The 24,678-nt window shown below is 40.3% G+C and overlaps 1 protein-coding gene across 2 annotated transcripts in view; it reads left to right on the top strand.

Annotated features, from left to right (window-relative positions):
- Positions 1-766: 766 nt before the first annotated feature.
- The window catches only part of smurf1 (SMAD specific E3 ubiquitin protein ligase 1), a 140,858-nt gene continuing 116,946 nt past the window's right edge, over positions 767-24,678 (top strand). For both annotated transcript variants that reach the window (XM_080206387.1, XM_080206388.1), the window contains exon 1: positions 767-1,049. In XM_080206387.1, the coding sequence (XP_080062513.1) occupies positions 995-1,049 (55 nt within the window). In that variant the 5' untranslated portion in view covers positions 767-994. The remainder of the gene's footprint in view (positions 1,050-24,678) is intronic.

Raw genomic sequence — 24,678 nt, forward strand, 5'->3', positions numbered from 1 at the left:
ATGTTATCATGACAGTTTGCATTGAGCTTCACTGGACCATTGCAGCAGGCCAAAAACACAGATATGGACGTGGGAACACTATTGTATGTTAAAATGGCAAGCAACCAGGTCCTGATTGTGTATGGACTGAAAGTACTCAGCAAAGCAATCACTCACCCTAGGCCTGATCTCTCCAATACAGCAAAGTACACTGTGATGCCCTGGCAAAAAATACATGCAGGCTAACATAAGAACATAAGAAATAGGAGCAGGAGTAGGCTATCTGGCCCTTCCAGCCTGCCCCGCCATTCAATAAGATCATGGCTGATCTGTCGTGGCTCAGTTCCACATTCCCGCCCTCTCCCCATAACCCTTAATCCCCTCGCTTATCAAAAACCCATCAACCCGCGTCTTAAAAATATTTAGCGAGGCAGCCTCCACCACCTCAACGGGCAGAGAATTCCAGAGATTCACCACCCTTTGAGTGAAGACTAACCGGGTCCTGTTTCGAAAAGTGGGCACTGCCAAGAGTAATTGGTAAATGTGTTGCTCTTCCAGCCTTCAGGTAAAAGGCCATGATGATGCAGCCCCATCCGGGTCACACGAGGATGGGCGCGTACGCACGGCGCCGTGCCGTCAACACGCACATGCACTGCTCCGTGACTCAAGCGCGTACCCGTCCCTCTGCGCGCACGCGTACGCACCGCGCCGTGACGCAAACGCGCGCCCGTTCCTCCACGCAATCGTGCGCGTACTGCGCCGTGACGTTTGCGCGCCGCCGCGGCACTGGGCGGGTGCGCGCGCTGCAGCCACCGTCAGTTGTGTCTCGTGCGAGCGCTGGATGTTGTCGTCGGGGCCCCGCGGAGTGTTTTCAAACCCCGTTCTATAAATCGCTTACTTCCCAAAGAGAAAAAGGAAAGAAATCCAACTCTCCCTACATACATATTTTACTATCGGTGAACAGGAACGGACCGACCCGCAGGGGGAAGAGACAGGGGGATTTTTTTTCCAAGTAATGTCGAATCCCGGAGCTCGACGGAACGGGTCAAGCATTAAAATCCGGCTGACAGGTAAGAGAAGTTCAGTTTGGGGGGTGTAAATGTTTGAGGTGATTTTGGTGGCTGACCTGTCGGTGGTGGTGGGAAAGACAGCCGGGGGTGGAGGTGGAGAAGTTTCTGGAAGCAGCAGCCAGGTTGTTTCGTCAGGGCGGGCGGCTCGGTACCGGCGGCGACGGCGGCTTCTCCCTCGGTCCAGACAAGGAGATCCTGAGCCAGCGAGCGGCGCATGCGCGCGGGTCGCTTCCTGCCCCACTCAGCCATTGATGGGAAATGTCCATCTGACTGAGAGGGGCCTCATTCATTTAGAATGGGCATACCGGTGGCCTGGTTACAGTGGCTTTAAACCTCCTGTGCGTGTGAAACGGGATTTTGGTACACTTAACAACACATCAATTTTGGACCCCCTCGAGTAGTAAACCTGGCTCTTTCAGCCTGTCTAATGTTTTGGTTTGATTTATTATTGTCACATGTATTAGCGTACAGTGAAAAGTATTGTTTCTTGCCTGCTATACAGACAAACTATAGGGAAGGAAGAGAGAGGATACACAATGAGATTTCAAGTATAATCCCCCACTCGAGGCAAAATTTGCAGATGTTGGAATCGATTTTTATAAATTTATTACTGTCACATGTATATTGTGAGAAGTATTATTTCTTGTATGCCGTACAGACAAAGCATACTGTTCGTAGGGAAGGAAATGAGAGAGTGCAGCATGTAGTGTGAAAGTCATTGCTAGGATGGAGAGAAAGATCAACTTTGTGTGACGTAGGTCCGTTCAGAAGTCTGATGGCAGCAGGGAAGAAGCTGTTCTTGAGTTGGTTAGTACATGATCTCAGACTTCTGTACCTTTTTCCTGATGGAAGAAAGTACGTCCGGAGTCCTTGATTATGCTGGCTGCTTTTCCGAGGCGGCAGCAGCAAGTGTAGACCAAGTCAATGGATAGGAGGCTGGTTTGCATGGTGAACTGTGCTTCATTCATGATCCTTTGTAGTTTCTTGCGGTCTTGGGCAGAGCAGGAGCCATACCAAGCTGTGATACAGCCAGAAAGAATTCTTTCTATGGTGCATCTGTAAAAATTAGTGAGTGTCTTGGTGGACGTGCCAAATTTCCTTAATCTTCTGAGAAAGTAGAGGCGTTGGTGGCATGGGGGACCAGGACAGGTTGGTGATCTGGAGAACTAAAAACTTGAAGCACACGACTATTTCTACTTCGTCCCCATTTTTGTAGATGGGGGCATATTCTCCACTATGCTTTCTGAAGTCAATGACAATCTCCTTCATTTTGTTGACATTGAGGGAGAGGTCACTGTCTTCGCACCAGTTCACCACACTATTGACCCCATTCCTGTACTCTGTCTCGTCATTGCTTAAGATCCAATCCATGACGGTGGTAACATCAGCAAACTTGAAAATCGAGTTGGAGGGGAATTTGGCCAGACGGTCATAGGTGTACAAGGAGAATCTGAAATAATGCTTATGTTGGCTCTGTTCCCACTCCACAGATTCTTTCAGACCCTGCTTGCTTAGATTTTCCAGCAATTTCTACTTTCATTACGATACTTTGTTTATGTTGTGTTTATCGAAAATTACCGCAAACCAGGCAAACACTAATGGTAAAGCAAACACGGTCATTACTGTTCAATTTGGTGTTGGATTGGTTTTTTTCTGGTGACAAGAATGCATATAAGTAAAATGTCTAATCAGCAGAGTTTTAAAGTTCGTGGTATTCTTTTTACACAACAGAATATATACCAATCATAGAAACATATGACTTGGAAGGAGGAGGCCGTTGGGCCCCTCATGCATGCTCCACCATTCAACAAGATCGTCGCAGATTTCTCTGGGGCCTCAACTCTTTTTGCCTTGATAACCTTTGACTCTCTTGTTAGTGAAAAATTTATCTACCTATCTCCACTATTCTCTGGGGAAGAGGGAGTTCCAAAAATTCAAGATCCTTTGAGAATAAAAAATTCTTTTCATCCTTATCTTAAATGGGAGACCCCTTATTTTAACTGGTGTCCCCTAGTTCTATCTCTCCTCAAGGGAAAAATCTGTTCAGCATTCATCCTTTTCAGGTTCTTGTGTTTCAATAAGATCACCTCAATCTTCCCAATAGATATAGCACCATCTCCCCCACACCTTTTTTCAGTCGGATGAATCTTCTCTGAACTGCTTCTGACATATTGATATCTTTTCTTGAATAAGGAGACCAAAACTGGACGCAGTACTCTCGAAGTGGCCTCACCAATGCCCTGTTCAACTGTAGCGAAGCACCACTACTTCCATTCCCTTGCAAGAAATGACAGCATTCCGTTTGCCTTCCTAATTATTTGCTATACCTGCACACTAACTTTTCCTGATTCGTGTACCAGGATACCCAGATTCTTTTGTACCTGAGTCTCTCAATTTTAACAATATGCTGCTTTTCTATTCTTGCTGCCAAGTGGACAAGTTCCAAGTTTCTCATATTCTATCAGCCAAATTCTTGCCCGCTCAGTTAAACTATCTTGTGTCCTCTTAACTATTTACTTTCCTACCATTCTTTGTGACATGAGCAGATTTAGCAACCATGCCTTCAGTCCCTTCATCTAACACTGATATAAATTTTAAATAGTTGAGGCCTCAGCACTGATCCCTGTGGCACTCCATTCGTCACATCTTACCAACCAGGAAAATACTTATTTATTCTGACTCTGCATTCTGTTAGCTAATTCATCCCCTACTCATGCTAATATGTTACGCTTTACACTACAAGCTTTTATTTTATGTAGTAACCTTTGATGTGGCACTTTATCAAATGTCTTCTGAAAATCTTAGGACAGCACATCCATGGGTTCCCCTTTGCTTCTTATTTTCTCAAAGAGCTCCAATAAATTAGTCAAATGTGATTTCCCTTCCACAAAACCATGTTGACTTTGCTTGATTGCTTTTAGAGTTTTTAAGTGCCCCACTATAACCTCCTTAATAATCGATTCCAGCAATTTCCCAAGAACAGATGTTAAGCAAACTGGCCTATAGTTTCCTGCTTTCTGCCTCCTTCCCTTCTTTAATAGAAGAGCTGCATTCACTATTTTCCAATCTGATGGGACCTTTCCAGAAGCTAAGGAATTTTGGAAGATTAAAAGCAGTGCACCTACTATCTCAACAGCCACTTCTTTTTAGATAGGATGAAGGCCATCAGGACCTGGATGTTTATTAATTTTTAATTCTAATAATTTTCTCAGTATCCTTTCACCTCCTGATTTATAATTATTTTTGGGATGTTATTTGCATCCTCTGCAGTGAAGACAGATACAAAATATTTGTTCAATACATCCACTATTTCTTTATTTTCCATTATCAATTCCCCATTCTCACTCCAGAGGACCAACACTTCTGTTCTCCTTCAAATATCTGCAGAAACTCTTACTGTGTTTTGGTTCTACCCACCTTTCTTTCATGCTCTAATTTCTCCTCTTTATTAATCTTCCTATCATTGTTTGCTGTTCTTTATATCTTGGCTAATCTTGTGACCTGCCATTCGTCTTTGCAGAATTACACATTTCATTCAATTTGATGCTGTCTTTGATCCCCTTAGCTAGCCATGGATAATGCATCCTTCCCCTCCAGTCTTTATTTCTCACTGGAATGAAATTTTGCTGAGCATCCTGAAACATTTTTTAAATGCCTTCCACTGACTTATCCCCGAACCTAATTTCCCAGTTCACTCTCACCAGCTCTATATTCATACCCTCTTAATTACCCTTATTTCAGTTTAAAGCACTAGTCTTTGATCCACTCTCCTCCTCAAATTGAATGTGAAATTCAATCATGTTATGATCACTGCTACCTAGGGATGCCACTGATTAATCCTGTCTCATTGCGTATTACCATATCTTGTATCACCTTCTCTCTGGTTCCTGCTACGAAGACATGCTGCTCGAAGAAACTGTCCCAAAATCACTATGAACTCATCATCCAGGCTACCTCTGCCATTCTGATTTATCCACTCTATATGTAGATTGAAATCATTATAGCAATATCATCCTGTACCTTAATCACAAGCCTTTATCATTTCTTCCTATATGCTCTATTCTGGAGTGTGATTACTATTGGGAGACTTATAAAACCACACCAGTGATTTCTGACTGTTACTATTTTTCATCTCGATCCAATCTGATTCTACATTGTGATTTCCTGAGCTAAAGTCATCTGTCTTTATTGTATCAATGTCATTGTTAATTAACAGAGCTATCTCTCCACTTTTTCCTACCTTCCTGTCCTTCCAAAATGCCATGAATATTCAGGTCCTAATCTTTGTCATTCTGTAGCCAAGTCTCTTTAATGGCTATCAGATCACATATTTATTTCTATTTGTGGTGCGAATTCATCTGTTTCTGTTACAAATGCTACATGACTTCAGTTACTGAGCCCTTAGTTCTGTCATTTTTCTTTTTTTTAAACCACTAGCCTTATCTGCTGGTGCACTCTTAGGTACATCCTGTGCCCTTTTTTCCATCCTCTGATCGTCATTTTCGTTATTCCTATCTTGCTCTTTTACTTTGTGTCCTCTTTAATTTATCTCTCATTCCCAAAGTTGATCTCTTGCCTCACTATTTTAATTTGAACCTCAACTACCTGAGTTATATGACTCACTAGAGCACTCGTGGCCCACAGTTCAGTTGAAGACCATTCTAACGGTACAATTTCCATTTTTCCAACATCATTCTTTGAGCCATGAATTGTACTCGTTAGAGTTTTGAAGAATGAGGGGAGATCTCATTGAGACATATAAGATGATGAATGGGATGGATAGGATAGAGGTGGAGAGGCTCTTCCCGCCCAGAAAGGACAGTAGGACTCGAGGGCACAGCCTCAAGATAAGGTGGGGGCAGTTTAGAACGGAGTTGAGGAGGAACTTCTTCACTCAAAGGGTGGTGAATCTCTGGAATTCTCTGCCCGTTGAAGTGGTGGAGGCTGCCTCGCTCAATATATTTAAGACGCGGGTAGATAGGTTTTTGATAGGCAAGGGGATTAAGGGTTATGGGGAGAGGGCGGGAAAGTGGAACTGAGCCACGACAGATCGGCCATGATCTTATTGAATGGCGGGGCAGGCTCAAAGGGCTAGATGGCCTACTCCTGCTCCTATTTCTTATGTTCTTATGAATTGGACTGTACAATCTGATTTATCCTATGCCAATTTGCCTGTGAATCTGGTAGTAATCCAGCGATTAGTATCTTTGAGCTTTTGCTTTTTAATTTAGTCCCTAGCTACTCATACTCCCTCAGACGAACCTCTTTCCTAGTTCTGTATATGTCGTTCATACCTATGTGGACCATGACCACTGGATCCTCCTCCTCCCACTGCAAATTAGACAAGTTTTGAAGATAAGTGAACGCGATATTCACCAATCAATCATTTATCTCTTGTCCTGTGATAACATGATCAATAATTATGATGACCAGTGACTCAGGTGACATGCACTGGATGTCGGAGATGCAAGTGGTGACTGCGTCTCTAAAATTTGTGTTTCTCAAAATCTGTCAAATAAATCTTGTTTTCAACAAGCCTGAAATAACATCATAATTAGTGTTTGTGAGCTCTTTTCTAATATAATTTTGGGTAAAATTGCTAACCTTTACCTAAATGTCAGAGCTAAATGCCTTATGTGGGGCTGCATTGACTCTGAACTTTTGTTATTATTTTGACTTCTTGTTACATCTCATCTGTATTTATTGCTTTGGACGAAAATCTGATTGCTTTGACAGGAGATAAAAAATAATTAATCTTACAAGTCAGGATTTCTTCTTCAGCCTTGACTTTGAAATTGAATACATCAGCATTTCCTAATTGGTCAAACTGCTCAATTCTTGTTACATATCTTTTTAATGTCTCCTGTCAGCTAACAATATAATTTAGTTTAATTTGGAAAAGATAATAAAGTATTCCAAAGCAAATTGCCCACCGTATATTGTCCATTCCTCAAAAAGTTACATTAAGGAGATCAAAGTGAACATCACACCCAGCATCAGTTAATTTTCAAACTGCCTGCCACAAAATCTTGCTACCCATTTCTTTGTTTTATTTTGGTACTTTTTTTTCCCAATTTCTATGTTTTTCGAAAGAAAAGCTGTTTCTGTTGAACTTAATAACCATCATATCTTATTTCTTGCTCTCCTTAGTTTTTATTTGTTCTTGGAACGTAACCCATCCCACACTGCCTTAAGAAGCTTATGTTCTCCTTGAGTCAGCTTGACACCTGTGGTGATGATGCAGCAACTGCACCATTATTAGGGAGGAGATCCAACATTTTGACTCAGTGACAATGAGGATTGGCAATATGTTCAAGCATCTGACTTGGAAATGATGGTGTTAACATGTATTACTATTCTTGTCCATATTGATAGAGTTTGTAGGGCTGGGAAGCGCTGTCCAACTCACGTTGGCCAGTTCTTGAGTCAAGATTGTGGTTACAATCGGATCATGGATATTGAGTTCAAGTTCAGGGGTACGAATCAAATTAACTTCTTTATTCTGGATGGTGTCAGACAACTTAAATTGGGTGCCTTCCATCAAATTTCCTTGCATAAGACTTCAGAAAAGTGCTTTGAAATCTTTTAGAGGTGCTTTGCAAATGCAGTTCTATAGTCTGCAATGAATCCTGCATATTTTATCTAGTTTTGTCTGCACATTGAACTTCTCTCAGCCTTGTGGTTAACTTCCGTTAGACCTACAAAGATTGACTTACTACATTCTTCTATCTTCCTTCTATGATATCTTGTCTCAGGATCTGCTCACATCTTGCACCACCAAGAGTGTTTGTTTTCAGACTCAACCTTACATAGCATATATGGCACAGAAATGGACCATTCGGTCCAATCAATCCATACTGTTCCACTCAAGCCTCCTCTCATCATTTCTCATTTAATCTATTTATCTGTTCCCTTCTTCCTCAGTTGTTTGACTTCCCATTAAAAAGGACAGCATGGTGCTGCAGTGGTTAGCACTGCTACCTCGCAGTGCCAGGGACCTGGGTTTGGTTCCAGCCTTGGTTGATTTTCTGTGTGGAGTTGGCACATTCTCCCCATGTCTGATGGCTCCGGGTGTTTTGGTTTCCTCCCACAGTCCAGAGATGTGCAGGATAGGTGGATTGGCCATGTTAAATTGCCCCTAGTGTCCAAAGATGTGTAGGTTTGATGGATTAGCCATGGTAAATGTGCAGAGTTACGGAGATGGGGAAGTGGAAAAGGGGGTTTGGGCCTGGGTAAGGTGCTCTTTCAGAGAGCAAATACACACCTGATGGGCCGACTGGCCTCTTTCTGCACTGCAGGGGTTCTGTCGGCTGGATTTTATGACCTCGCTCGTCTCGAAACTGTAAAATCTTTCCAGAGGTCAACAGACCTTCCCACGCTTTGCTCCTCACCTGCTCTGATTCCCATGGTGAGCGAGCTGGTAAAATTCCAGTCAGTGTATCTATGCTATTCACTTTAATCATTCCCTGTTGTAACTAGTTTCGCATTCTCACACTCTTTGGATAAAGAAGGTTCTTTTGAATTCCCAATTGGAGTTCCTGGTGACTATCTTGTATTGATGGCCTTTAGTTATGCTTTTACCCCAAAAGGGTGCATTCTTTTTTATCCACTCTATCAAAACCTGTCCGAATTTTAAAGACCATTAATAAGTTACCCCTGGCCTTCCTTTTTTTTGAAGAGATTGACCATCAGTTCCTGATAATATGAACCCACACGTGACTGCAATTATCCGTGTGAAATTTCTGTGCAACCTGTCCAATGCCTCTTTATCCTTTTTATGGTATGACGGACAGAATTGCGTACAGTGCTCAGTATTTGGTCCAGTCAATGTTCGATACAGGTTTTGCATAATTTCCCCACTTTTCGTTTCTGTAACTCTGGAAATAAAGCTTAGTTTTCTTGTTTTTCTGGCCTTGCTAAACCTGTAGTGCAACTTCTAGTGATTGTTGTCTTTGTACTCCAAGATCCCTTTGTTTCTCTGTACCACTTCCAATAAAGTGTTGATGTAAATTGTGAACAGCAGTGATCTCTGCAATGATTCTTGTGTAGCACCACTTCCCACCTGCCACTTAAATAATGACGCTTGATTCCCACTTCATTTTGCTACCTATCCCTTGACTCCATATCCTCTCACCTTATTCTTTAGTCTACTATGAAGCACTTTATAGAATCCCTACGGTGCAGAAGGAGGCCATTTGATCCATCAAACCTGCACCGAAAACAACTGCACTCAGACCCTATCTCCATAATCCCAGGGATTTTAGATTACTAATCCCCTGGCACCAAAGGGCAATTTATCATGGCCAGTCAACTTAACCTGTACCTCTTTGGACTGAGAGGAAACTGGAATACCTGGAAGAAACCCAAGAAGACATGGGGAGAATGTGCAAACTTGACACCCAAGACTGGAATGGAACCTGGGTCCCTGGTGATGTGAGGCAGCACTGCTAACCATTGTGCCACCATGATGCCCTTTTATCAAAGGCCTTTTGAAAATTTGGATGAGTTACATCAACTGCCTTAGCATTGTCTACTCTGTATGCTACTCCCTCAAAGAAATGCATTATAATTGGGAACAGGATTTTCTCTTTTGAAACCTGTGCTGCTGAGTCATTATTTTATTTATCTAGTTTCTTGTAAATTCTCTCCTTTAATAAGGATTCATTTATTTTCCTGACCACCAGTATTAAGCTAAGTGTTCTGTCATTCCTTGGATACTTTCCGTCCCTCATCTTAGATCTAGGAATTACATTAGCAATGTGCCAATTATCTGGCATTGTACGTTTCTCTGAAGAATTATTAAATATGTGCAGTTGTAGTTGTTGTTTAATTCCAGCGTTCCTCTTTGTCCTCCGAATTGCTTTTTGTCTTCTGTCGTAATCTTGTTGCATTTCCCTCATCATTCACTGTCTACTGTCTATATATTTAATATATGTCTCTTTCCTAATGTGCAGTTCATCCATAGAGTCTCACCAGGGTTCAGATTGGGCTTTCTTTAAGACTATAAGACATAGAACTGAGTGTCTCCTGTATTTGCCACTAATAGGATGCTAGGCAATGGTTCTCAGTATTGGTTCAGATGGACAGTATTTCCTTGGCTCATTCAATAACATAAAACTGGAGTATTTTAGTCATGGAGCTGTCATGGTTTTCAGATCTTAAACATACTTTTTCAACATGTCTTTTTTGCAAATTGTACCTCCAGCATGTACATCAATCTACTTGCAAGTAGTCCTTTGAGAAAGGTGTTGCCTTTTTTTCTCAAGATTTCTTCCCTTTTTTAATCTCTTCTTCGCTTTCTCACTTAGTTTACTCGCGTCATATACCTTCAGTATTTAGTATTTTTGCTTCCTGCCCTTTACTGTCTTCTAATTTGAGTAGACTTGCAGTTAGTTCAGAGAAGAAAAATTTGAATGAGACTCTCATCTTTAGTCAAATGATTGGAAATCATGTTTCTGTTAGTTTTTTAAATTGACTTATGAATACTGATCTCACCGAGAGTTTGACTGTGAAGGATCACAAGGAATTTCTGAGCGATACTGTATTAATGAGTCACATCAGCCCCCTCAGTGCCCACTGCAGTACAGCACTAACCCATATGGAATACTGTATAAGGTCCATTATGTTTACTGATTATTGACCGAGCATTTGATAACAGTTAGCCCCATAATGGGCTAGGGAAGAGTAATCTGCTTGGCCACTTGTTATTTTCCCCAATTGCTGTTTCCTAAAACGTAGTTAAATTGCACAGCACCTCCAATATAGTTTACATGTTTGCCATTGTTTATGAAACCTAGATTACAGCAAACATTATTTAGTCTTGCTGTCCTCTGCCAGAACTGCCCACTATTTCAGGAACATCTTAAAATGCAAAGATGAAACACTTGACTTTTTCTCACTATCACTAACCATCTCTGTAAACTGCTCTTCCATGCCCCCACTATCCTTGTCTGCAATAATGTATGAGAAGCTCATGGACTTCATTGTCATTATGATTGGGTTTCCCTTTCTTCCCTAGCTCACTAAAACCAAACTTATTTGAAGGTAATCAGAGCTGGCTTAGCAGATTATAATCAATTTAATGATTTTTTAAAAAACCCACCCAAACTCTGTTTCTGAAAACTACAACCCTCATCTCCTATTCCTCCACTGAACTGGTTTGTGTTTCCTTCCTCTGTACCCGTATTTCCTGCAGCTCCATATTAGGATCTCACCAGTGAAGCTTTTACCTCATCATGACCTTGGAAAGGCCTTAATCAAAGTCATCAATTACTTTCTATGTGACTGATGGTTTCTACTTCACATTCTTCTACTTCTTGCCATATCTGTAGCCTTTGACATAGTTGACCACACAATGCTTCATTGTTTCATCATGAACCGCCCCCATCAGTTTCCAACTTGCCTTTGCAGTGTTGCCTGAAAATCCCCTACAGTGGTTTTTCTTTTTGCCCCTGCACTGTTCCCTATGGGATAGTTGAAGAATCTATCCTTACACCCCTCTTTTTGTCATCTACATGTTTCTGTATGTGCACAGATGATATAGTACCTTGATTTCACTTGTCTCAAGCCCTATGAACTGTCAGACTATTTGCCCAATATCCAGGGAGCTCTGAATGTGTTTGTTCTATCTTTTTGCCTCATGGGCATGTACCTCAGCTGTATCTGAATTATCCCTTTTATAAAGGCATCCCACTGTCCTGTTATAGTTTTACCTGCTAATCTATACCTGGGATAGAACTGTTCTCACCCATTGAAATTCCCCAAAACCAGCACTGCCTGTTTGCAATCAAGACCTAAAACATAGTGATCAAGAAAATTCTCTCAAACACATTTCATAAACTCTTTGTGTTTTAAGTGAATACTATCACAGTCTATAGGATTATTAAAATCTGAATTGAATTGAATGCTGCAGCAGACTGTGTATGCTAACTAGCCTAACCCTGCTACCATGTTCCTAAAATTCAGTGAAAATGAAGAGCATCAAATGTTTGCACCTCTACAGCTACAATTGTGCACCCAGTTAATGTATTCTTACTTACTAAACTAATGGGGACTTATTTGAGTCCTCAGTCTGAATTTATCAGAATTTGTTAGATTGCTGCTACAATTTCCCCAGTGCTCAAGAAACTTAAAACGCTTTACTCTCAGTGTCCAACCTTTTAAAATTACTACAACTGCAAAGGCTAGGGGATTGAAATATGTTTTTGGAGATGGTAGAATGGAAAAATGCTAACTCTCTTGAAGGGCTGCTTCAACATGAATACAGTTTACTTTTGGTTCCTGCTTGCTGACAATTTCCTTCATGTTGGAAAATATGTAAATCTTCCTCAGATAGCAAAATATTAACAATTTCATAGTTGTAATACTGAATTGTCAGCAGAAATTGGTAACCTGATTTTGATCAGAGCTTTAATTTTGAGGTTGAATTTTCCTTTCGTTTGCTTTCTGTTGCTGTTAGGCACGCACTGAATGGGCAACACATAAGGCAGTAGTATGGCATCCGTGTTGTTGTTGTAATCAATGATTTGAAAATATAGTTTTCGATTGGAATGTTTTAGATTATCTGACCCAAATCAGTTTGAGTCATTTCAGTGGAATCTGTTACTACAGTAGCAGTTACACAAGTGGTACATGGGGATTACATTGATTGAGGAACTAAGAGTGCGTGTGACTTTTGCTACTGCATAAATCTGGGCCATCCATTAACATCCAAGCTCGGGGCTCTGTTTGAATAAATTTAACCAAGTGGCTCATCAAACTTTCTTTTCTTAAAATGTGATGTCGTCATTTCTTATGAGTGTTGGTGACAATTTGACTGGTGATTTAGAGTGCATTTTTATTTCTACAAGGTAACAACTACTGAGGTGGCACGCTGTCTAGTTTCTGATGCTTTGACTATTTAGTCATTCTTCAAACTTAATGGACCACCCTACATAGGCACTGAACGATACCAAGCACAGTAGTACCTGGTTGGATTACTGGCCCTTGCCAAGCAGGCTTCATCTGAAGTTAGAGGCTGACATTGAAATCTACAGAAAAGCCAGGCTTTCCATTCTTGTCCACTGTCTTCTGATGCCTGCTGGAAAACATGAACATCACTAAGGGCAGGTGAATCCAGTGGTTTGATTGCCCCAATAATACTCATTGTTGATCCTTTCATTTTGATTCTGGATGCCAAACAAATGATGCTGTCTTTTCTTGCTGGATTCTACCACCTAAATTTCCTAAACTGCTTCATGAGTGGTGTTGTGTCTCCCCCTTTGGCATCTTTACATTCAAGCATCTTATTTCTCTTCTTTCCTCTCTTCTGAATTCACTGTCCTCCTTTCCTCCCAAAATCTCTGCCTCAACATGTAACTTCCCCCTCTTCTTGGCCATCTCCCATAGCCTGTCCACTCTCATGTTCTTAATTTCTGATGAGGCCGTTCATACTATTTGCTTATATTTACCATGACCCCATTCCCTCCCGCTTTGACTTATGTGCCTGAGCCAAAAAAAAATTCCCAAGTCACTTCCAACTTTATGGTCAAGCTCCTGTCTGCGTGGAATTTGGCCGTCCATTTGCCATTATACTTCTGAAGCTGTTGGTTTACTTAACCACTATCTTGTCTTCACTTTTGCTACTCTTTTGCTGAACTAAACCATGATTTTTTTTTTCCAACTGGCCTGGTACCATGGTACATCCTGTGTCTCCGTTCTGTCAAATTGGAGATCGAGATTTGAGCTTATCTGATGCATCACAGGATGTGCTTTCAAGCCTCATTTAATCTGCCAGAGAGTCCGCGACTCGAGGATCGTCTTGGAGAACAAAGATAAGCCTGTCTCCTTAAAAATTCTCCATGGCCCGTGACCTTGCCCTCATGCTTCCATTCTTATCAATCCAATCAAAGCCAGATTATTTTCAACAATAACGTTCTCATCTGGCTCTGACACTGTCATTTCTGGAGTCCCCTAAGGATTCATCCTTGGCCCTTCCAGTTCATCTACATTGACGTCAACATTTGCAAACAAAGTGTCAGCTTCCATGCTGATCACAGGCAGCTATACTTCCTCATTATCTCTTTCTCAATTCCCTGCCTTCCTCCAACACATGGGAGAGACCAAAGCCATTCTTTTTTGACACTGACATAAACTCGATACCTGTGCCACTGATCCTGTTTACAACCTTGATATCCCATATCATCATGATCATAAATGCTACCCATTCCAATCCAGTGGTGACTAAATATCCATATGCCTTTCCCATCATCACTCTCCTCCCCTTTGTTCTTTTTATACCCTTTCTTTTTACCCCATCTTTTCCTTCATCTTGTTCTCAATACCCCTCCCAATTCACTCTCTCCTCTCTTACTCATTCATTCCCAATCTTGATTCTGTTGTCTTTTTGCTTCCTAACCCTATTTGACATGAAAAATTTTGTGGTCTTCACTTTGTCTAACACGGTGTGTCAGAAATATAAGGAAACTTGATGTTGGAAACCTAAGCAGTTGTACAGATAGCTTGGGTTGATACTTCGGGCTGTAAGTATTTGAAATGTTCTTTGGCATTTCTTCATTGCACAAAGAAAGCCAAATATGGTAGCAAATTAAGCTGTTTATCTCCCTTCTGATTTAAGTTTCTCTCATGTAAAAGCTATCATGATGCAGCTGTGCAGGAATATGGGTACTATGGTTAATCATTCTTGAAAATCAGTGAAGTTTCCAACAATGTACTTAATTTATCCATGTGCAACTCCTGAAGTCTCCTGGTCTTTGAGGTATGCAGTGAAAATTCGCCTTGGTGCCAATTAAAAATATTTTGCACTGATTTTCTTTTTCTGGTTCTCAAGATTTTAAATGGTCCCAGGTGCTTCTGACATTTGCTGTTTGAAGATTGAGTATAGATATGCTTTTCGGAGAAAAAAGATAAACTAGTAGCTGCAGCTACAGTAAACAACAATTCATAGTGGCATTGCATCTTAGGGTGGGATTTTCCAGTCAACCCACCATGTTCCACCGCCATCAGTGGGGTTTCCTGTTGAATGCACCCCTTTCCATCAGGAAGCATGCAGTAGGAGTGCGCCGTTGGCAGGACCGGAATATCTCACTGACATGAATGGCTGGAAAATTGCTGCCTCTACTTGTGAAATATTCATATAAAGGAAACAGCCATGTTTTTCCAACTTGATTTTGTTAACCATTTTAAGAAGTACTGCATGGTTAATATTGCTTTAAATTGACACAAAAAATTGACAGCAATTTCATTGCAAGTTTAGAGCTGTGTTGTAGATGGGATTTTGCCTTGAACAGATGCAACTTAGAGAAATAAAATTACAATTTTGTAAATACATCTAAGATAAATTAATATTTTCGATGCAGTTCATTTTACAACCTTTCCTTTTTGTCATCTTGAATTTTCCAGTACACCTATAATTGATTAAAGTCAAGTTCTAATTATATGTGGATGAAGTTATGGCAATGGCATCCTTAAATTACACCTTAAATCCTGCACATTGTACATTTGATGTAGAGCAATAGTGATGTTTGGAAGTCAACCATCAAACTGTTGTGATTGCTTAGTGTTCCAATACCTGAATGTATGTCCATCATTCCATTTGGTGTGAATCTTTATAAATAATACAACGTGTGATAGTACTTTATGTGATGTGTGATGATGTCATCAACATTTGCATCATCTTACTTGGTTGCTTTAATAAAAGTTATATCACAGACAATTTAAGTTAAAGAGAGCAGGCGTAAAATTGTGTTATCAGTGTTCTGGTTTTGACTGAACAGTACAGCCCGTGGCATAAGATTGCTCCAAAATAAGTTGATGTAAAGCAAAAGACTGCGTCATGTTTGACTAGGAAATTTGCTTCCGTCACTTTTATTGTGCTGTTGTAATCATGTCTATATTTTCTGGTCAGCCTTGCCATGGTACTGCTTACAACTGTAACGATTAACAGTTTTGATAAATTCAATGATGAAGCACTCATCAATATTTTCCAAAGTTCATTTGTTGCGAGCCAACCACAATATTCAGTTGTTTGAAGGTTTGTTATGATTGCAGAGCTTTTACGAGAGAGAAGAACAGGCCCCACGAAAGATACCTTTTGAAAATTATTTACTATAATTATTTATGGTTCTCTCCATCTTTCTTCATTGTGTTTTTCACCCTCCTACATGCAGGTTACACTGTGGAAAGTAGGTTGTTGGGGCCCAACCAGCCCATGTTATGCTTACTGAAATGTTTTGGAGTAGTAGTCATTATTCCATGTGACTCCTTCCCATATCCTTTTATTCTCTTTCCCAGCCATATAAAAAAAACTGATGATAAATGTTGACTTGGTCAATCCTTCAATCATGAACTCCAGTCATACATTCTGCAGCCTTGCTATCATCTACTTAAAGGTGTCTGCTGCTCCCTGTCCTCAATGACTTGCATTTAATCTCTCAATCATGGAAATACAGTTTCTATCAGGTCCATATTGCTGTTTAGGCTTTGCAACAACACCTTCTTACCTTCCTTAATTTAACCCTGTCAACTTGTATTTTTGCTCCTTTCTCCCTTGTTCTATTCATCTCGCTTCCCCATAAATGCATCTATGCCTGCCACAATTACATCATGTGATAATATGTCTTGCATTCTTTCACAAATTAGGCATAATTATTGGATCATAGGAACTGGATTTAGGCTAGGCCAAACTGACTTCACGTAGAACTCTGATAATGGCAAATCAGATTTCCATTATGTTGCTCTGAATTGATTTCAATCCAGGTTCCAGCAGTCAAAGGCCAGTTTGACTTTTTATTTAACAAGAAAATAGCACTGTGTATCACAAACAAGATGCATTGTATCCCTGTCACATAGCTTACAGGTTTGAGTACTTCCTACCATCCTGCAAATTTCTGTGTTGTCATATCAGCTGCCCAAATTCGTTGAACTTGCATTTTCTCATACCTGTCAGCATTCATGTGAATTTGTTTTGCATTATGCTTCTGCCTCAACAATCCTATCGTGTGCTCAAAGCTACATACATTTCCTAACATTGTATCACTGAAGTTCTTTATAGATTTACCATCACATCTCAGTGTTTATATTCTATAGATACTGTCATGTAAGTGTTATTGTATTCAGTTATAATTTTTATAGCCTTATACATTTTAGGCACTGATTTTAATGGCTTCTGAACCAAATATGCCCAACTCTCGACTTTCTCAGATGACTAAGGAAGTTTGACATGTCAGCTACGACTCTCATCAACTTTTACAAATGCACCATAGAAAGCATTCTTTCTGGTTGTAACACAGCTTGGTACGGCTCTTGGTTTGCCCAAGGCCACAAGGAACTACAGAAAAACATGAACGTTACCTAATTCATCATGCAAACCAGCCTCCCATCCATTGATTCAGTCTACACTTCTCAGCAAAGCAGCCAGCATAATTAAGGACCCCACGCACTCCAGACATTTTCTCTTCCACCTTTTTCCTTCAGAGAAAAGTTAAAATCTGAAGTCACGTACCAACTGATTCAAGAACAGCCTTTTCTTTGCTTCTGTCAGACTTTTGAATGGACTTAACTTGCATTAACTTGATCTTTCTTTACAGCCTCGCTGTGACTGTAAGACTACATTTTGCAGTCTCTTGTTTCCTTCTGTATGAACGGTATGTTTTGTCTGTATAGCGTGTAAGAAACAAAACTTTTCAGTATATGTTAATACATGTGACAATAATAAATCAAATCAAATCCTCCACTCTTCCATGTCATCCAGCATTTCCCCATTTAAAGTATTACTTTTAAAAACTGACTTGCTCTTTTCAAAATACATCTATACAATACAATATAAATCCACAGACCAAACATAATCATGACATTGTTAATGTGTTGTCATGATGAATTGTAACTGTGGTTCTCGAACACCACCTCACGGTTGTTGCCAATATCGATATCAATATCTGCTTTGCAAACTCCTCTAGCCCTTACTTAATTATAGTATTTTACTATTGTCTGCAAACTTGCACCCCACTGTTGAATTCTAACGTTGCTACAGTGCAGAAAGAGGACATTCAGTCCATCAAATTTGCACCAATTCTCTGACAGAGCATCTTACCCAGGCCCTATCCCCTTAACCTGACATATATACTCTGCTAATCCCCCTGTCTGCACATTTTTGCGACACTAAGGGGCAATTTAGCTTGGCCCACCCACCTAACCTGCACATCTTTGGATTGTGGGAGGAAACCAGAAGAAACACACAGACGTGGAGAGAACATGCAAACTCCACACAGTTACCTAATATGCTAAATTTATATTTCAATTCACTGAATTGAAGTGATCCCAGAACAGATCTCTCCCCTGGGATACTACTGTTGTATTCAGTCCAAGGAACTTGCATAATTCCTTTATTTCTTTTTTTCGAACCAGTTTTTAATCCAATTTGTGCTCTCCTAATTTCATGGCCATTTATTGTCTCTAGTTTCCCATATGTACCTTCAGTTTTGGTTAATTGTTAGGTATTGATCATGTCAGGTAGAGGGAAAAGTGGTAAAGGTGGAGCCAAGCAGCACAGCAAAGTGCTCCGCAACAATATTCGAGGCATTACCAAGCCTGCCGTCAGGCGACTGACTCACAGCAGAGGCATCAAGCGTATCTCCGGCTTGATCTATGAGAAAGTCTGCGAGGTGTTGAAGGTGTTTTTGGAGATCAGGGACTCGTGACCTCCACTCAACACACCAAGCACAAAACGGTGACTGCCATTGATGTGGTGTACATGCTAAAGCGCGAGGGGCAGACCCTGTATGGTTTTGGTTGTTGAGGACAATGTAAAGGGAAACAGACTTGACTTTGGGTTTTTTAAAAGTTCACGTCGCAAATCCACTGGATTTCTCCTTGTTGCCCAGAAGAAGTTCCTTTCTGTGGCCTCTGTGCCATTTTGTTGCAGCTTTATGGTACACACTACTTCATACATTTCCACCTTGTGTCTGATTCCTTATCTTTCCCAATGTGTCTAAAACAGTAGATACTTCGCAGGAACAAATCGGAACATGCAACTTTTCACAGCAGATCTTGTGCAAGGTATTCCAAAAGGCCATGCTTAGTTGTTTTTTTTGTGTGTTCAAGAACCACAGTTACAGTTGATAATGACAACACATTAACAGTGTCATGCTTATGTTTGGTCTGTGGGTTTATGTATTTTGAAAAGAGCGAGTCGGTTTTGACTTGATGCTTGGCTAAATCACGCATAAGTTTTGCATAATCTGTGACAGATGGAGCAAGATCTTTGCTGTATGTTTGCTGTCTCTGCTGCCATTAATCTATCTTGATTTGGCACTGTATTGTTCACATTCAGAGAAAAACCATGAAAAGAAGCACCATTGTATTGTTCTCCTTCACACCAGAACAGAAAATGAAAATGGGTCAAAGGTAAACTTTTCATGAAATTCTTCAAATGTGCTGTGACTTCTACAGGGTAATTACTCGACAAGAGAAAAAGAAAAAAGACTTTGGTTTATATACTGTAAAGTCCCTCCATCCATTGGGGGTACATTCCTGTGAAACCTCGCAAAAGGTGAAATTGTGAATGCTGAACAAACTTTACGATGGGAGTCAATTAGATTCTCGTCATTCTAAAAGTAGACGTGTAAGGGATCAAAGGCATTAAAACAATGTTCTTCCTAAGTTTAAAGGGAGATTTACTGTAACCATTGTTTAAAATAATAAAGCAAGAAAGATGTAAAATTTGTCTCCAGTATTTAGGAGGGAGATGGCACAGTACTGTTTGCTGGTGGTGGGATTCTGTAGTCCCATTGTAGTCACAATTTTTGATTCAGAAGTGAGAGTGCTACGAATTGACCCACACCTAACAATAAGACATTTTATACGCATTTATAATGCCTAACATCACAGCCCTTCAGTTGTGTCAAATACAGCCATTCGTCTCCAGTCAATTTAAAGAAAGGAATCATTTAACTAGTCACTCGCCGTTCAGTCGGCCTCTCTATTCAATGTTTACTTCATATAATTTTTTAGATGCTGATAGTTTCACACTCTTGGTTTATTTTCCTTCTTAGTTGCTTTTGATAGCAACACTGGGAGATATGTAGTACTGGTGGGTGGCTTCATGTTCTTAACTCCCTGTGAAGTCTCACACCATGCTCTTAAATTATTAGAGCTGAAGTAAGAAACCACCTCAAACTAAGACTATTTGGAGCATATTGGCTGTATAATTTTTGGACTAGACTAATATGATGATTGAACCATGCCATAATAACTATCTATCTAATTGGAACAAAGTGGAGTTCCAAAGCTTCTGGGCACTTATTATTAGTCGTTTGAAGTAACAGTTGGAGCAGAAGGCTCTGAAGTGCAAGAATTGGCTTAATCTTTTTATTGTGAATTTAGTCTGCCTTGGAAGTTTAGTCATAAAGTGACCAAGGCTGTCCAGTTATCATCATGGCATTTCAGAAGATCCAAAAAGATGTAAAGTTCTGTACGTGATTAGAGACATGGGGTTTACCTGCTTCTTATTAATTTTCTGTGTGCATGTAATATTGGCAGATGTTCCAACATGGAAGGAAAAAGTAAAACATGCATTTATGTAGTCCTTTTTGTGACTTCAGATGCCCAAAAGTATCTTATGGTTAGTTAAGTGCTTTTGAAGTATAGTCACTGTTATAATGCAGAAGGGAGGGAAAGAGAACTGATAGCATCCAATTTGAAATGCACTATAAGCTCCAATACGGTTGTTGTGTTATTTGAACCATGCTGAGTATTGTGAAGCTAATTGATCAGTTTTATTTTACAAATTTGTATTCCATATGATTTGGGTGAACATCGATCACTTCGAAATTTTTTTGGAGGTGGGAAGCTAAAGTATATTAGGATTGGTCTGTGATACCTTTCTTTGATTTTGTTTCCTCTTCCTACTCTGCCACCTCAGGGAAATGCTTGGTCTCTACTCATGAATGCCTGTATTGAAGATGCATTCAAACTGAGAATTCACTTTAAACTACCTGTATAATTGTGATTGTGAATTGCTGAACATTTCATAATTTAACTTTCTTGCTTTGGTACTGACTGTTGGATTGTATTTTAGAAATTGCCAATCAACAGCAATATTCTACAAATTGGTCAGTAATTTGATTTTTTTTTTAGAAAGTGTACCTTTAAAGACTGATAATCAAAAAAGGTTATTGTATGTCGATTCTCTCCTTTATTAGTTGTTAGAACATGATACAGTTAAACTTGCAGTGAATCACTGAAATTTTTTGATTTTAGTTTTAAAACTCATGCAACAAGTTAAGACTTCTGAGGCGTCTGCTGCTGTCTTTCATCAAAGACCAATGAAAGAAAAATCCAATTCACCAGATAGCCTGGAGCAAGTTTCCAGTTTTGGAGAGTACAGTGCATTTCTTGCACGTTTTAATTCTTACATGTTTCTTTGCCTTCCTGTTATAGCCAACCTCTGTGGCATATTGTAGTATATTCCACACACTGCAATGTAGTTCTTGATGTGTATCGAAGGTCAGACTTTGTTTTTTGGGGAGCTACTTTTCCCATTCTGTATCGCTGCACATTTTCAGCATTTTTTTTTGCTAGCTTATATCACAGCATGAGGATATTTTATCCTTTCAAAAAAGGATGATGGTGTGAGTGAAATATTGAGCTCTGTATTCATGTCAAGGTGGTTGTACGTTACACTAAGGAACTAATAGTGAGTTCTCCGAACGGAACTATAAAAATGTCGATACAAAAGAATTGTTTATTAATTTGTTTATTGCATTATTGGTGATGTCGTCACAAACAGTAATTCATTTTCACTGCCATTGAAGCACTGTTGCAAATTGTTAATCTTCTTCATTGGAAATCCATCAACCCAGTGATTGTTGGATGTGGTTGAATTATTTGAAGTGATTTGTACAGGATCCTTTACCTTTAAAAATAACTGGAAATGTACAGCTATATTACATGACTGCTTCATGCCACAGCACATGCACAGCAGTTTGTTCCTTTGAGACTACATGATGTTGGCATGCAATGTTATGGTCTGTTATGTATTGATAACATTTATGTTTTATACATTAGCATCTGATAAAACACAAAATAGTGAATGTTTTAGACCAATAGACGTTCTTTCTCAGAACTGGGAAAAGAAAGTAAGCAAGTCCCTTTATAAGACTAGCGAAAATGAAAAAGATGTCAAAGTCACTGGTTAAATATGCTGAATACTGGTAAATAGAAGACCAGTGGATACACTTATAGCACAAACATGGATCGAAGAAAATTTGGAAATGGAATATATGTTAGAATCAGCAATTATCTCAGCTAATTGTGAAAATGTGCGGTGACAGAAGAGCTAAAAGATGATAAAGTAACATGAGTGAAATTTGGAAGAAAGTCGCATGGAAACAGTGAAGATGGCTTAAGATCCATGAAAGAGCGGTCTGTCTTTATATAGTGCCTTTCATGTCACAGAACATGACAAAGCACTTTGCAGTTAGTGAAGTATTTTTGAATGTAGTCATTTTGTAGTGTGTGGCAGCCCATTTGTGCACAGCAAATTCCTGCAAACAGCAATCTGATAAAGACCAGTGAATTTGTTTGCATGATGTTTAAGGGTCTTTGTTGATCAGGATATTGGGGAAACCTCCTCTGTTCTTCAAAATTTTTCCATGGATCTTACACCCACCTGAGAAGCTAGCGTCTTACATAGAACACTACACCACAAATAGGCCCTTCAGCCCACGAGTTGCGCCGATCGCATCCATACCTACCAAGCCATAGAACTATTTGTAACTCCCAATCCCATTAAGTCCCGTAATACTCATCCAGAAGTCTTATAAAAGACCCCAGCGAGTTCGCCTCTGCCACCACCGGCAGCCAATTCCACTCATTCACCATCCTCTGAGTGAAAAAACTTACCCCTAACATCTCCTCTGTACTTGCTTCCCAGCACCTTAAACCGGTGTCCTCTCGTAGCGACCATTTCAGATCTGGGAAATAGCCTCCGAGAATCCATCCTATTTATTTCTCTCAGCATTTTATAAACCTCTATGAGGTCGTCTCTCAACCTTCGTCTCTCCAGGAAGAAGACACCTAGCTTCCTCAACCTATCTTCATAAGGCATGCCTCCCAATCCAGGCAACGTCCTTGTAAATCTCCTTCGCACTCTCTCAATAGCTTCCACATCCTTCCTATAGTGAGGCGACCAGAACTGCGCACAGTACTCCAAGTGGAGCCTGACAAGGGTCTTAAAGTTGCAGCATTACCTCCTGACTCCTGAACTCAAACTCAATCCCTCGATTCATGAAGGCCAGTACACCGTATGCCTTCTTGACCACATCCTCCACCTGCGAGGCCGATTTTGAGCGTCCTATGGACCTGGACCCCAAGATCCTTCCGCTCCTCAACTCTGCTAAGACTCTTACCCTTGATGTTGTACTCCTTCATCCCATTGGTCCTGCCAAAATGGACCACTACACATTTATCTGTGTTCAAGTCCATCTGCCACTTCTCCGCCCAGTCTTGCATCCTATCTATGTCATGCTGCAACTTCTGACATCCCTCCAGACTATCCACAACACCACCAACCGGCTTGTCCCCGAACTGCTCACAGTGCAGGCACCTCAGTTCGATTCCCAGCTTGGGTCACTGTGTGGCGTTTGCACATTCTCCATGTGTCTGCGTGGGTTTCCCCCCACAGTCTGAAAAAGTGGTTAGGTGCATTGACCGAAAAAGGTGCCGGAATGTGGCAACTAGGGGAATTTCACAGTAACTGCATTGCAATGTTAATGTAAGCCTTAGTTGAGACTAATAAATAAACTTTACAAAGACAGCGTCTCCATCCATGCAACTCTCCCTCAGTACTGCTTTGGTGTCAACCTGAGTTATTGTGCTCAAATTCTGGAGTGGATTTGGACATAACTTTCTGGTCTGGAGGTAAGAGTGCCTTGGCTGTCATCTAGTTGCCAAAATAAATGTTCAGGCCAAAATTCTGCAGAAGAGAAATGAAATGTTGCTCCTGAAGTTTCTGGTGTGCTTGACCTGGAACAAAAACGGTAAGATAGGATTAGGAAGTTGAAATAATACTACCATATTTTTTGGTAGCTGGCCAAATTATACTGTGCCAAAATCACAGATGAGAATGACCATTAATTCACCCAGAGGGCTTCACAGCACCATTCCCCTACCCCCCAGCCTGACCTCGCCCTATTTACAGCTTTTGTTTCCATTACAAGTGAACACTGGTTTTATAAAGGTTTCCTAAAATGTCAGTCCTTACCAATGTCTCTTTGTACTCTTGCAATGTGTTATCGCTTGACCCTTTCCATCCCCTTTGCTATCCTGCATACCTTCATAAGATTACCTCTGTGATGACTGACACTGAAAAACCCGAATTTAACCTCTCTTTTTTCTGTATAATTCTGACCTTTCAAACTAGGATCAGCCAAGTAGCTTTATCTGTACAACTCTGTATGGTATTTTTTCAAAGGCTGAGTATTGAGCTTAACTATAGCTGATACAAAGACTCTTGACACAGTATCCTGATGAAAGACATTTCTTCATTGATCAACACATGCTGGGAGAGAAGGGCTGGGCAGTCCAATTCTACTTCAAAGTTACATCACAATGACAATATAATTATACAACT

This window comes from Carcharhinus amblyrhynchos, chromosome 18 (genome assembly GCF_965287045.1).
Source record: "Carcharhinus amblyrhynchos chromosome 18, sCarAmb.v2.hapA, whole genome shotgun sequence".
NCBI classification, from domain to species: domain Eukaryota; kingdom Metazoa; phylum Chordata; class Chondrichthyes; order Carcharhiniformes; family Carcharhinidae; genus Carcharhinus; species Carcharhinus amblyrhynchos.